Source organism: Hippopotamus amphibius, chromosome 2, assembly GCF_030028045.1.
Source record: "Hippopotamus amphibius kiboko isolate mHipAmp2 chromosome 2, mHipAmp2.hap2, whole genome shotgun sequence".
Classification (NCBI taxonomy): Eukaryota; Metazoa; Chordata; class Mammalia; order Artiodactyla; family Hippopotamidae; genus Hippopotamus; species Hippopotamus amphibius.
This window is the reverse complement of record NC_080187.1, coordinates 149,442,226-149,456,021: the sequence shown is the minus strand read 5'-3', so window position 1 is coordinate 149,456,021 and position 13,796 is coordinate 149,442,226. Positions and strand designations below refer to the sequence as shown.

At 51.4% G+C, this 13,796-nt stretch overlaps 1 protein-coding gene across 4 annotated transcripts in view; it reads left to right on the top strand.

Moving 5' to 3' along the window:
- ARNT2 (aryl hydrocarbon receptor nuclear translocator 2) overlaps nt 1-13,796 on the top strand; it is a 197,879-nt gene that overhangs the window by 160,524 nt on the left and 23,559 nt on the right. For all 4 annotated transcript variants that reach the window (XM_057724319.1, XM_057724320.1, XM_057724318.1 and 1 more), the window contains 2 exons: nt 8,924-8,996; nt 10,302-10,425. In XM_057724319.1, the coding sequence (XP_057580302.1) occupies nt 8,924-8,996; nt 10,302-10,425 (197 nt within the window). The remainder of the gene's footprint in view (nt 1-8,923; nt 8,997-10,301; nt 10,426-13,796) is intronic.

The following is a 13,796-nucleotide window of genomic DNA, read 5'->3' as shown; positions in this document are numbered from 1 at the left end:
CTCTTGCCTCACTGGTGTGCCTGCTGCCTGGCCTGGTTTCTTGGTCCTGCTGGGGGTGGCGGAGTGAGCCTGAGCCTCTTGGCAGCTCTGGGGCATGGGGGCAGGCAGTGTGGGGGGGCACCCCAGGGACACATGGTTTCTCTGCAGCCCCGTCACTGTCACTGTCACAGTCCCCCCAAGATCTCTGCTGGCATCAGCACTGTTGTATCCCACGTGTGTTAACACACAGACCCGCGCTCCGGTCTTGGGCCCCCCACTTCCTGGCCATGTGACCTTGACTGGTGTGTTCCTTTCTCTCTCGGCCTTCATGCCGCACCTTGGAAGGGGTGATAACACCTCCTTCTCAGGTTTCCTTGAGGATTAGATGAGGTCTGGCTCCTAGATACAGGCAGGTCACGCCTCCTTCTCTGGACTTTCTCTCGAGAAAATACAATAGGAACTAACGTGAACGAAGACAAAACAATGTCCAGGTGTACGGGAGCACACGGAAGCTGTGCCCAGTGTGTTGGGGGACCGCAGCCTGCAGGGTTGTGAGATGGGCTGACTGGTGAGAACTGTGCCTGTCTCCCCGTACCGGTCAATGGCACTGCCGTCCTCCACTTTCCCAGGTTCAACACTGAGTCCGTGGAGTCTGCTCCCCACCAGGCACCTCCCCATCCTCTTCTGCCGACAGCCCCAAGGGCACTGACGCCTCCAGGCAGTCACTGTCACCTCCTGGCTTGCCTCGGGGCTCTCCGTTGCCGTATCCCAGCTCGCCGGGTTTGGGGGTTCCCATCTGGGTCCCACAAAGCAGCCTCCTTTCTAGCACCACCCTCAGTGTCTCGGCTTTGGCCCTGCTCCTGGGCCACAAAGTACAGAGCTGGACAGATGGGTCCACACAAGATCCCTCAGAGGACAGGTGGCCTGGGTTTCAATCCCAGCTCCCACCTGGGCAAGTCACCTGCTCTTTCGAAGCCTCAGCGGCTCATCTGTAAAGTGAGGAGAATGACAGAGCCCCCCCCCCCGCCTTGGATCCTGCACGTAGATGGTGCGTGCGCCTTGCTCGGGCGGAGCAGCAGCCCCAGGCCATGGGGTCTGCGGTGGTCATCACCGCTGCTCTGGAGGCGGCGGCATCCCCTCTCCACCTGCCGCAGCTGCTCGGCAGGTTCTAGGCGTGTTCTTTCCAGGCTGCCCCAGATCTACTAAGCGCGCGCTTTCTTCTAACTCTGTGGACATTGTGTTGCCTTCCAGTGAACAGAGAAGCCGGGGCCCTCTGTGAACCTCTCCTTGTTCATGTGGGGGTCTGCTCCATCCCCTCCACTCCTGCTCTACTGGCTCCTCCGTCCAGGGCCAAGCCCTCCACTTTCTAGCTCTGAGCGCATCCTCTGTCTCCCGTGGCCCGGGTTCTTGTCCATTCCCGCCACAAGCTCCCTCCTACGGCCCTCACTGAGGCACGTGGTTTCCTGATCTTAGAAAACCCCTGTCTTGCCAATTCTCCTTGCTTTCCTCACAGCTGGCCCTGCCGCCTGTCTGTACTGGAGCCCCCTCACTGTGCATCTCTTCTGACCCCCGAGAGCCTGGCTGTGGCACCCAGCTCTGCTAACTTGCAGCCACCAGGGACCCCCATCAACCACTCGCTCTCACTGGTCATTCTTCCCGAACTGTCTGACCAACTCCTTTCTCTTTACATCTTACCTTGGCTTGCTTGATGCTCTGATTCTTCCTGCACCTCCGTCTTCTAGTCAAGACTTGCTTGGTGGTGAGAATAGCAGGAGTAAATCTAGTTATGTTGTAGATCCAGGCATGCAAAAAGGTAACTATTATTTTTTACTGTCTGACTTTGTCTAGTCGCTGCTTGGTAAATTCAGTCAAATGGAGGGTTTTTTGCTTCTCCCACTTCCCCCGACCTGAGCAGGAGAGGGAGCAGAGCGGCGCCCGCTAGTGCCAGGCCTGTGTCCCGCCCTGTCCTTGGAGAAATCTGCGAAGCTCAAGAAACAGGAGGAAGAGTCAGACAGGCAGGGCTCGGGATCCCATGGCTCCTTCTTTGTTCAGCAGAGCGGGTGTGGAGGTGAGACGCAGGCCTGACCTCCAGGCGCTCCTAGGATGAAGGTAACAGGTATGCTCGATGACTTGGAGCCAGGGACGGGCAGTGGGACGAGGCTGACGTGAGCGAGAGACCTACTCAGCGTCCGTTCCAGCCACAGCTCGTCCACAGGCTCCCCCAACCGCCTGTCCCAGCCCCCTCCAGCCCTGCCCACCAGCTGCCTGTGCCTGAAGCCGTGGAAACGGGAGAGCCCACCCCGCACTACCAGCCGCGGGTACTCTTCTAGAACATCCACCCTTTTGATGCCAACATATTGACCGGCTCCTGGTGGAAGCCGCCTCCTCCTGCAATCCTGTCCCTCTTCTCTTCCGTTCATCCCTGCCTGCCTTCCTTCCCCACAGCCGGGCTCCCTCCCAGTCCTCCTGCCACCATGTGTGTGGTACCTAGTGTCTAGGGCCTGTTGCAAGAGAGCCTTTGAGGGTGTGGTGGGAACAGCCCACCTGTCACTGAAGCTGCTCGCCTGCAGGCCTCCCCCTGCCGTAGAGAGCATGGTGCCGGGCTGGGGACCAGGCCAAGTCCTGTAGACTTGGGGCAGAAGAACAGACTGAGGCTCCCCTTTTGGGGGGTTTTGGTAGTTTTACCTTTTTCACCATTCTGCATTCACTTCCAACATGAATACAAGCTTCAGCCATCACAGTTAGGTGCTTTGTTGCGACAATTCACGGAACACGGTGCCAGGCGTCCAGGAAACTCAGGATGCCCTGTTCTGGTCCCTGCCCCCCTCCCCAGAAGTCTCCTGTCACATGGAGAGCGTGAGAAGTAGGCGGCAGAAGGAAGGGGCAGGTGAAAACGCAGTCTGCCAAGGGAGGCAGAGAATTCACGCTTCTACCCAGGGCCTCTGAGAAAGCATCCCCGCCCAGCAGGTAGCGCTGCATCGGGGTCTGGAAGGGAAGGGAAGCCCCTCCTCCTAAAAGCAATCACAGGCAGAGGCTTTGATTTATTTTCCCGAAAGTCAGGCATTGTTGACAAAACAGAACATTCCGTCCAAGGGGTGTCCCTACACCTCTTCTCGGGAAGATTGCTCCTGGCAGCTAATGGAGGTTAGATGGGGTGAGGATGCCCCTCGGCACACGGACTCACAGCAGAGTCCTGAGCTAGCGTCTGCAGGACTGAAAGGTCTTCAGTGGGTAAAGATAGTAGGAAATGTTTACTGCGGACAGTAGAGGGCGGTGGCAGCCGTCATGTGAACAGGCCGTCCTGCTTCAAATTTGCATCTAAACGTCGGCGGCAGTAGGCAGACTCGTGAAGGAAAGGACCTTAAATTCCCCAGGGAAGTGGAGTGTTAATGGTTAGCATTTGGAGCTGTTTGAGGCCTCTTTGTCACCCTTGCCTATTTTCCTGTTACGTTGATGCAGGAAAATGGAACGGAGTCCAGAAATCACAGATTCCCATTTTGCACGCCAGTGGCACAATTCTGACATGTGCCCACATCTTGGTGTCTAGGGATGGACACTCTTTCAGGGAGACAAGCTGTGGGCTGTTACTGAGCAGGAGTCATTTGCGTGACCCAGGTGCTGTGCCTCCCTTGGGGCGGGGGGCAGTGAAAGCATCCCTTTGCATCTGCTGGGGCTGAGCCCTCGTCGTGTGACAGCCCCTTCCAAAGTCACCGTGGGTCTTCATAACCACAGTTGCGTGCTGTACTGATGTGTGCGTGTGTCTTTGAAACTCCACCACGCCCACAGTCACGGCAGATCCATCCCCGCGTCCTCAGGGACAGCTGCCTTGGGCCCAGCCCACCTAGCCTGTCATTGGCAGGATGTGGGAGCAGGGAGTACAAGGAAGCAAAGAAGACCTGCAAGGAAGGTGTCATTCCTGGTTTCTGCAGAGCTTAGAGTCAGGAAGGGGCTGAAACACCCTGTCACCATCCTGGGACTTGTCTTGGGTCCCACCCTCTCATCCACCCGCAGCAGACAACCCAGCAGAGAACCGGAGCCCGCAGGTTCTGGCTGGGGTCCTCTCTGGCCCTCCTCCTCCTCCTCTGCCCCTTCTCCTATGTCCCCATCCAGGATTTCGCTATCTCCCGGCTGAGCATCTGTCCTCCTCCCCGACCAGTTCCCCCTGCCTTCCATCTGGCTCCAGACGCCACCTCACTAAAACCATCCTCACGCCGCGCCCTGTCAGACCAATGCCAAACCCCTTAACAGACACCCAGAGTCCTTCGCGATGGGCATGCAGACGGCGCTCAATCAGCAGTGGGTGTTACTAGCCTCACTCTGGTCTGCCGAGTTTGCCCAGCCCCCCGATAGCTCCAAGCCGGATTCCGGTTACTCCCAGGGGTATGATCGCACGCTGCTGCCGAGTGCCCCCCCAATGGCTGGTTGCTCACTTACTCAGGCTGAGTAAAAACCTCCGCCCTGTGAGCGTCAGAGATAACTGACAGCATCTGCCCAGCATCCTGCACCTCTCGATGCAGGGGGCCCGCACAGACAGGAAGCCAGGGCTTAATGTGGCTGGTTTCTAATCACTAGCTCCAGGCCCCCAGCTAATGGGTGGAGAACAGGGGCAGTGGCGGGGGGCAGTGGGAGCCCGCATCCCTCGGCTTTCAGCCGAGCGGCCGTGCCTCTCCCTCTCTGGAATTTACAAGCACACCAAGGTTTATTTTTATTCTATGGCCGTGAAATGTCCGAGAAAGCTCCTTCGGCCTCTTCTCAGGATGGGGTGGCCTGCAGGTCAGCACTTCTTCCCCATGCACTCAGCTGCGGAAGCGGAAACCAAAGGCCGGGACAGAGAATCTGATGTCCGGACCACAGGGGGAGTGAGGTTAGGATCCTGGGGATTTGCCAGCCAAGCCTGAGACTTTATTTTCTTTCTACATCCCAGTGAAAGTTGCTTTCTGTGCTCTCAAAGCCCCCAAAGCAACAGAGCTGAGAACAAACTCCCATCGTAACACCTCTGGCCCTGACCACGCTGCTGTGCAAATTAGAAGCCCTTCTTCCCCTCATCAGAGATCCGCCCCAGGGTGTGCAGCCGGGCGAGTGGAGAGGACTGGGTTTCTGCCTCGTTCACCCCACGGCCAGGCGCCTGGGCACAGCAGCCCATTTGCCTACTCACCAAGATTCTGTGCTTGGGCTGGATACCAGGCTGAGCCACAAGGTAGGAGTGGTCCCCACTTGTGGGTTGAAGGTTGGGCTCTGGGAAAATCGTGACAGGAAGAGAGGGTGGTCCATGGATTCCCACCATGAAGGGAAGTTCACTGCTCCAAAAATCCCAAAGCACAGATTTTTTTTTTCCTCCCACCTGGTGGCTCAAGACGGTGTCGTGGGGCCCACAGCTCTGGAATGGGAGGCATGACATGATGCTTCCCATTACATCTGTGGGACAGAGTGTGGGTTCTGCAGCCAGATAGACTTGGCTTTGAATCCTGTGTGCGCCATACAGGCCCGTGTCACCCTGGGCATTTTGCTGAAGCTCTCTGAGCCTCAGTTTCTTCATCTGTAAAATAGGACTTTTGCAGAGATGTGAAAACGGTGGTGAAGTACTGGCTCTGAGTACCACACTCAGATTTTAGAGGCTCTGCAAATGAAAGATGAGGGTGCCCTTGAGTTATGAATCAAAATGAAACAAAGCAAAACTGTCAAGTAAGAATAAGCAAATATAGAAAGTTGTGATTTTTCTATTGATGATTATGTCAAATTTTTTAATGTTTTTGAAATATCCATTTTTGGGAAAATTATTTTTAGTGCTCCTGTTTCCTGGTGTTATAAGCACGGGCTTAGACTGCCTGGTGGTTAATCACGTGGTGCTGGTTTTATGGCTAACCTTTTCCCTGGGCTCTCACACCTAGGTTGGGAGACGTACTTGTGCTCAGATAGAACCTCATTCTTCCCGTGTTGTGGCCTTAACTCGGCATACAGCAATTGCTTGCTTCCCCTGGAGGCTGTCAGCTCCCCTAGGGCAGGGACCATGTGGTTCTGAGTCACCATCCTCCCTCCAGTGCCTGGCACAGAGCTTGGTTTAGATGTTTCAGCACACTTCACTGAAGAGATGGCTCATCTGGGCTTGGTTCCAAATAAACGATCCACCGGGTCCTCCAGCTGGGGTCCTCTTCTGGGACGTCTTCCCTTACGGGGGACACACACACCGGGAGCACCCCATGAAAGGCGTGGCTGGAGGAGTGAACAGTGTTCGGACCGTACATGTCTCTGGATGCCGAGAAAGAGAGTTGAGAAACACAATTCAAGTCATTTTGTGTTTCTCCAGGGCAGAATTGGAACTCAAACTGGGAGTGGTAGGAAGGTAGGTTTGGGCTGTTTGGGGGACGGATGTTTTCTATTGTTTCTGTCTACAAATGGAGCAGGCTGCCTCAGAAAGGAGCAGGCTCCCCAGGACAATGGGGGTCAGGCAGAGACTGGCCAGGGGCCCCTCCGAGGAACTGAGGGACCAGGGATTGATGGGTCAGTGGAGGTGGGGACCGGATCCTCTCTGTTCATTCCATTCTTACTGGCTGAGAGTGGTCAGTAGAAGGAATGCTTCTACAGTCAGAGCTGGAAAGTCTCTCCTTGCTCAGTCTTCACCACCTACCAGCCTGGCGGTTGTGCTGACTTCGCGTTTGCCTCTTGAGACCTTGTCTCTGCACTCTGCCCCGTTAGGTGCCCGGGAGAGGAGCAGGTCCTGTGTGGACAGGAGTGAGTGGGTTTCCGGTTGTGTGGCGAGTGGAAGGACCGGTTGCAGACGGCGGGGTGAGAGGAGGCCAGCCAGCTCCCGAGGCGGGCGGGGGCTGCTTGCATCACCGCGCCAGGCTCCGCCCGTCATCAGCGGACCCCCGCTGGCTCCCCCTGCCCCTTCGGCCCTGGGGGAGGTCTGGCTTCCCCTCCCCACTGCTGCTAGTCCGGGGGTTCTCCAGTATCCGAGCCAGGTCTCCCTTACCACTGCCCCACACCTGCTAGGTAACCCCTTCCCTACACCCTCGTTAGTCACCCCTTCCGGGAGCGCCGTCTACTCTCTGCGGCCCCGGAGCCTCTGTGGGCCTCCGTTTCCCCACTTGTAAAGGGCGTATGTGTCACGTCGTGAAGCTGGTGCGAGTTTCACGAGTGCAGAGTCGTAGCAGAGGGCAGGGGTGGATGCACGGTGGATGGCAGCGTCTTTGCCCTCCCTCTGCCCGACCCCACCACGCCTCCAAGAGGGGCCCTCCAGATCCTGGGTTGCTGATTCAGGTTTCAGGTATCCAGCTGTGAGCTTGCAGTGGCCCCTCTGCAGGGACCTGTTCCCCTAACTGAGCTGGTCCACACCAGCCTGCCCCTCTGTTCCTTCCCATGGAGGGTCTTGCGGGGCTCTCCGTGCACCTCACACCTCGAGGGAAGGTAGGCGGGGAATCTGTGAGCCATTCCTCTAGGGGTCCTGCTGCCTCCCTGTCCAGGGCCTGGCCAGGGCTGAGAAAAGCTCAATGTACAGAGATGTACAAAGGGATCTCCTAGGGTCATCCTTACCTTAAAATAGTGAAAATGGACCAGGAAGATCTTTCCAATTAATGCAAACACTTAAGATATTTTTTTCCATGTTTCCAATCTTGTTCACCCACTTAGAACATAACGTTTGTAGCCGTAATCGTAGTGTCCATAACATTTCATGCTGAACTTTTCCACACGCTCTTATCACACCTTCTGGTGTTTCCAGATAGTCTTCACATTGGTCACTGTTGGTGACCGTGGAGTATTTACTCAGCAAATTAATATACATAATGTACAAAGCTGCTCCCCTGATACAGCCAGCTTTGCGTGAATAGCTCTTGTTTCCTGCCCCTGAATCATTTCCTTAGCACAATCCCCGGCAGCAGGGTGATCACCTGGAAGGGTGTGACTAGGGCCGTACCTCCTATGTGGTCACCATACTGCTTTCCACGAAGATTGCGTCCGCACACGCTTCTCCTATGTACAGTGTGAGCCGAGTAGTTTCAACACCAAGCCACCACGCTAAGCATGTTTTTACCAACTTAGTAGGTGAAAAATTGTACTTCGAGGTGATTTTAATTTGCAGTTATTATTTCGCTTATTTTAATGGTGACAGTATTTCCCTAATTACTTGCTTGTTATATATGTATTATATGTATACATATTGCATACTATGTGTTAGTTTATGTTTGAGTGGTCTGTTCATATCCTTTAAATTGATTCATGGCCGAGAGTGGGGGCCTGATTTTTGTCAGTAATTTGCCAATAATTTTTTGCCTGCCCCATTTTTAGGCTCTGAGCTGCAGGGTTCACTGTACCTTGAAAGTAACCCAGTTTCCATACTTTAAGATGTCAAGCAGCCCTTTCCTCTAAGGAGTCTTTTTCTTTCCCAAGCCAAGCAGCGCGGTACCATGCAGAGAGCAAAGCCATCGGGGTCAGACGGGTTAGGTCACATCCCGGCTCCGTCGTGTCACGGCCACTTGCTGGTCAGCCAACTTGGACAATCGCTTGACCTCTTGAAACTGCAGTCTCTTAATTTTAACGTGGGGTAAAGGAACCACTGTGAAAATTTAGTGTGAGAATTGGATGGGATGATATCTGCTCCTACCAGCTTACAAGGAAGCAAGTGTTGGCTGAAGCCAACAGCATCATTCGGCTTTTCTGAATTTTGCCTTAAATTTTTTTCTCTATTAGTGTTGGTGTCTTTTACCCTGCATAAAACTAAGTCATAAATCAAAACTTATTTCCTACATATTGGCAGCCTAAACTTAAAATACAAGGCTTGGGGGCTTGATTTGAGACATTAAAAAATAAACTCAGTAAAAACTGAGAACAATTTAGAGATCCATCGGGTGTCTCCCACTGTGCCCTTGGGGAGCGGGGTAAGTTCTGGCTCCGCCCCGTCAGCACCACTTCTGTTCTGGTAACTCTCTGCTGACTCCTCGTTTCACAGGCAGCTTCAGCAGCAGCAGGCGGAATTGGAAGTGCACCAGAGAGATGGGCTGTCATCGTACGACTTATCGCAGGTGAATTTCTGGAAAACTTTCCCAGTCGAAAGTGTCTCCAAGCAGAGGACTACGGACTAAATCCAACCCTTAGCTTGCGCCCCTCAGCCCAGTAGGTGCTGTTGCTCCCTCACCCACACTGCAAAGAGCATTTTGGTCCCCAGAGCGTGGGCGGGGGTGGGGGGGGGGGGTTGACTGTGACTCTCCCATGCAGAGCTGAGCCATAAGGCGTGTAAAACAGGAAGCGTTAGGAGCCGCAGTCAGCCAGACAGTACGTCCCCTACATACGGACCTTCAAGTCGCCAACTTTCAAAGATGCGAATGTGCGTTCACATGTCCAATCACGTAAGTTAGCTCACATGTCAGGTGGACGTTGTCACGGGCGTGCATCCTCTACAAGTGGTTGTGCTTTTATGTACTTTACTGTACAGTACTGTATTACAGGATCTTTATTTCAAGCCCAGGATGTCTGGAAGCAAGTGTAATAGCAGTGGTGATGTAGCTGGTACTACTGTACTTTCAAGGTACTGTACTGTAAGATTAAAAATGTTTTCTTTATTTTTTACATTTGTTTTTTATGTATTATTTATGTGAAAAGTATTATAAACCTATTACAGTACAGTACGATATAGCCGATTGTGTTAGTTGGGTACCTAGGCTAACTTTGTTGGACTTATGAACAAGTTGGACTTATGAGTGCGCTCTCGGAACGGAACTCGTTCGTATGTAGGGGACTTACTGGTACTGAGATGCGGAGGCTGTGAGGGAACTCAAGCACCAGTGCTCGGAGCCCACCCAGCGCGGCTCTGGACCGTGACAGCCTGCAGCCTCCGTGCTGCTCCTCCCGCCTTTAGTCTGAGCCCCTGTGTTCTCAGTGTACCTCTTGCTGTCACGCTCTGTGTCTCCCACTTCACCTGCCCTGTCCCCTTTGCTTCTGCATCTCCCCAGGCCCCTCTCCCTCCCCTCCTACCCCCTCCTCTTCTCACTGCTTCTGGCCATAGAGAAACCACAGCTTGTGTTGGTATCTGGCCTCTCTCTCCATTTAAACTTTATGTTCACTTTTCCTGATATTTAGACTAAGTTGATTATTTTTCTCTCTCTCTCTCCAAGTGATCAGTGGGACTCCAGTGACCTTTCTGTGACCTCTCATTCACACCCCTACCTGCCTGTTCTTGGCTTTCATATATAGGAAAGCTCCCTGCACTACACAACACCCCAGCCTGAAATGCCGTCGATTCCAAGGGAGGGGGCAGATGAGCGGGTGACTGCTGGGATCATTTCTGCGCCTTACATGCAGGATGCTCTTGTGTTTTCACGTGCAAACAGGTTCCTGTCCCCAACCTACCAGCCGGGGTTCACGAGGCCGGGAAATCTGTGGAAAAGGCAGACGCAATCTTTTCCCAGGAAAGAGATCCGCGGTTTGCAGAGATGTTTGCAGGAATCAGTGCATGTAAGTTTCCAAAGGTGCTGAGGTTGTGAGATTGTGGGGTTTACAGTCGTTGTCTAGCCACCTGGAGGCAGCCACCCTTCAGGGAGAATTTGCAGCGACTGCTGCAGGGTATAAAAGGAGCACCAAATACAGGAGTCCTAGTGGATCCTCTCTATATCCAGCCTTGCCTCTCATTTACCCATGACCTGGGGCAACGAACCTGGGGCTTCTGACATCTCATCGTCAAAATCTGAGGAATTGGAATAAATGAGCTCTATTAATCATGGGACAGTTTGGTTTTATCAAGCCGAAGACATGTCCCTATTTAAAAAAAAAAGAAAAAAACAAACCTCAATTCAATCTCTAATGCAAAGAGGACCACATTTTAAAACAAAAATATGCAGTAAAAAGGAAAATAAAAATTATGCAGTATACTACCACCCAGATTTAATCTTTTTAAACTTTTTTTAAAGGTTGTACTTTTTGTCTGTTTCTACACATGTGAGTTCTTTTTGTACACAAAATTGAGCTCAGGCTGTTTAGTAGCTTCCTTTTTCACGTGACAATTTGTGATGAGCATCTTTCTAGATTATTAAACAGTCTAAATCGTTTTTATCACCTGTGTAGCGTTCCATTGTATGGGTGTTCCACAGTTCATCCTTCACGGTGGGCACTGTGTTAGCACTGCTGTTAGAAAAAGTGGTGCCGTTCTTGGGGCTTCCCTGGTGGTCCAGTGGTTAGGACTCCGCCCTTCCACTGCAGAGGGAGCAGGTTCGATCCGTGGTCAGGGAACTAAGCAGCGTGGCTTAAATAAATAAGTAAATAAATAAATGTATAAGAACTTTTAAAAGACAAAGAAAAAGAAAATGCTGCCGTTCAAAGTTCAGGTGTCACACCCACGTGCATAGCCACCTCACTCGCCCACTCCGACTGCCCCTAAGATCAGCAACATATAAAACTAGGGAATGTCTTTGTCAGTTCCAAACCTATGGAAAAAGATTGCATTTTCATGTCATCTGCGGGGTGCAGTGTAATCAGGATCAGCGGAGGGGAGAAATCAGCCACCTCACGCCACGGAAGCGTGGGAAACGTTATAACGGGACGGGAACCCCAGTGGCGTCCCCCTGGGACCAGGGAGCCAGGGGCAGCATGGCCGCAGGGAGGACAGAGAGGCCCCGGGCAGCTGGGCGAGAGCAGATCTCAGGCCTCCTGCTGCCGGCACGAGTGGTGGAAGACCCATCCCTCGTGCCCACGGGGCTGTGGACCGGACGCTAGGAGAGCGGGAGCGTGCCGGAGCTGCCCGAACGGAGTGCAGCGGGTGCCAGCACAACACAAGGTCCGGCTGCCAACAGAGCAGACCTGCAGGCACAACAGGGAGGCTCCCCACTGGTGCTCCCACTGGCTGTCCTGATGTGCCACCCCCACAGTGGTGTTTCCTCCACTGTTACGAAGCAACGTGGTTTCATCCAGCAAGAGGAAACAATAGCAGGTCTCAAAGTTTCCGCTTCCTCCCAGAAAAGCCTGAAATATTTGTCCAGATACCCACAGCATTTCTGGGAAACCCATTTGAAATTTTAATATTATATAAACATAGACATCTTCCCGTAGAGATGACAGAATAGAAAAAAAAATTAACAGAAAAGGAAAAAGAAAGGAAGGAAAATACGTAATCCAAAACTTTTTCCACCAACCAAGCAGCTTTCTTCAATGAAAAAAGCAACAGAAAAAGACCTTCTCCGATATGCATCATCTACTTATACTTCCTGGAAAAAAGTCTTACAGAAGATTGCACTTGTTTGTGAAATGAATCAAAATGTGGAACACAAGAATGGAAGTGATAGGCTGGAAAAGAAGTAGCAATGAAAATGTGAAACTAGTGACACCTAGAATGAATATAAAAATTGTTAGAAGATACAAAAGATATTTAAAAATAAATAAAAACCAACAGAGTCAGATCAATTCAGCGAAAATACATGCTTTGGATGAGATAGAAACAGAAATTTCTCATCAGTCTGTACTATTGTGTATCTGACATTTATAAATATATATAATTTCAAGCTCGTTTAAACATAACCACTAATGGATGGGGGGGAGAAGATGGAAGAAAGAGGTCTCCCTTCCAAACCACTTGCAAGGAAAGATAAGGAAATTTTTAGAAACTTGCAAAATACTCAGGAGAAAAAAAAATGAGATAGCAAGAAAATATGAATAGCACGAGTAATGAAATAAGTTGATGTCCAAAGCCTCCTGACTCATAATTCTTGAATAATATGCTGCAAAATATGATATAACCAAAACAAAATGAAATACAGCTATCCAAGGAAGGAAGGAGAGAACGAAGCTTGTTTTATAGATAAAAGATGGAACTGAAAATAAAGGTACAGATGTCATGAACACTGAAAATGTGAGATTCTTGGCTTCCCTGGTGGTTCAGTGGTTAAGAATCCATCTGCCAATGCAGGGGACATGGGTTCAAGCCCTGGTCCGGGAGGATCCCACATGCTGTGGAGCAACTAAGCCCATGTGCCACAACTACTTAACCTGTGCTCTAGAGCCCTCGAGCCACAACTGTTGAGCCCATGTGCCACAACTACTGAAGCCTGCGTACCTAGAGCCCGTGCTCTAGAAGAGACGCCACCGCAATGCGAAGCCCACCCACCACAACAAAAAGTAGCCCCCGCTCGCCGTAACTGGAGAAAGCCCGTGTGCAGCAGCAAAGACCCAACGAAGCCAAAAATAAAATAAATAAAATAATTTTTTAAAAAAGAAAGAAAATGTGAAATCCAAAAATAGTTTGAGACACAAGAGATCCTGATAAAGCCAAATTGTAGTGGAAGATTTCAATATGCCTTTCTTCATCTCTAAGAAATCATGTAGCTCAAAATGATAAAGATATAGAAGACTGAATAATCTTATGTGTATGTATATTAAATCATATAGAGATATATGTAATTTTGTATCCCACAAATGTCATAGGGCATTTAGGAAAAAATGTTTCTTATTTAATCAACCCCCCAAAAACTTTAAATACATGAGAGAAGATGGCTTGTTTATAGTCAAGAGAAGTCCAGAATTCCAGAAGCCTTTCTTAGTTGTGCAACTTTTAGCCTCATCTGTTTCTCTCCAAGATCCAAGGCCTTATGGTTGGGTTAGAAATACACACCCAAGAGTCTGATCTCTTGCCATCCTCTAAGGATTTCCCAATGAGTGCCCCTCACCACAGCAAAACAAAATGAACCAGGAAAACTGCTCCGTGCCTCTGGTTTATCAAAACATCACGGAGGTTTGTTGACACATGTGGGAGATTTGGTGCATGGTCCTTGAAGCCCACTCTCTGGGCCCCAAGCCCATAAGCCTGAGTGTCCCATCACTACTCACGCCCACCCAGTGGA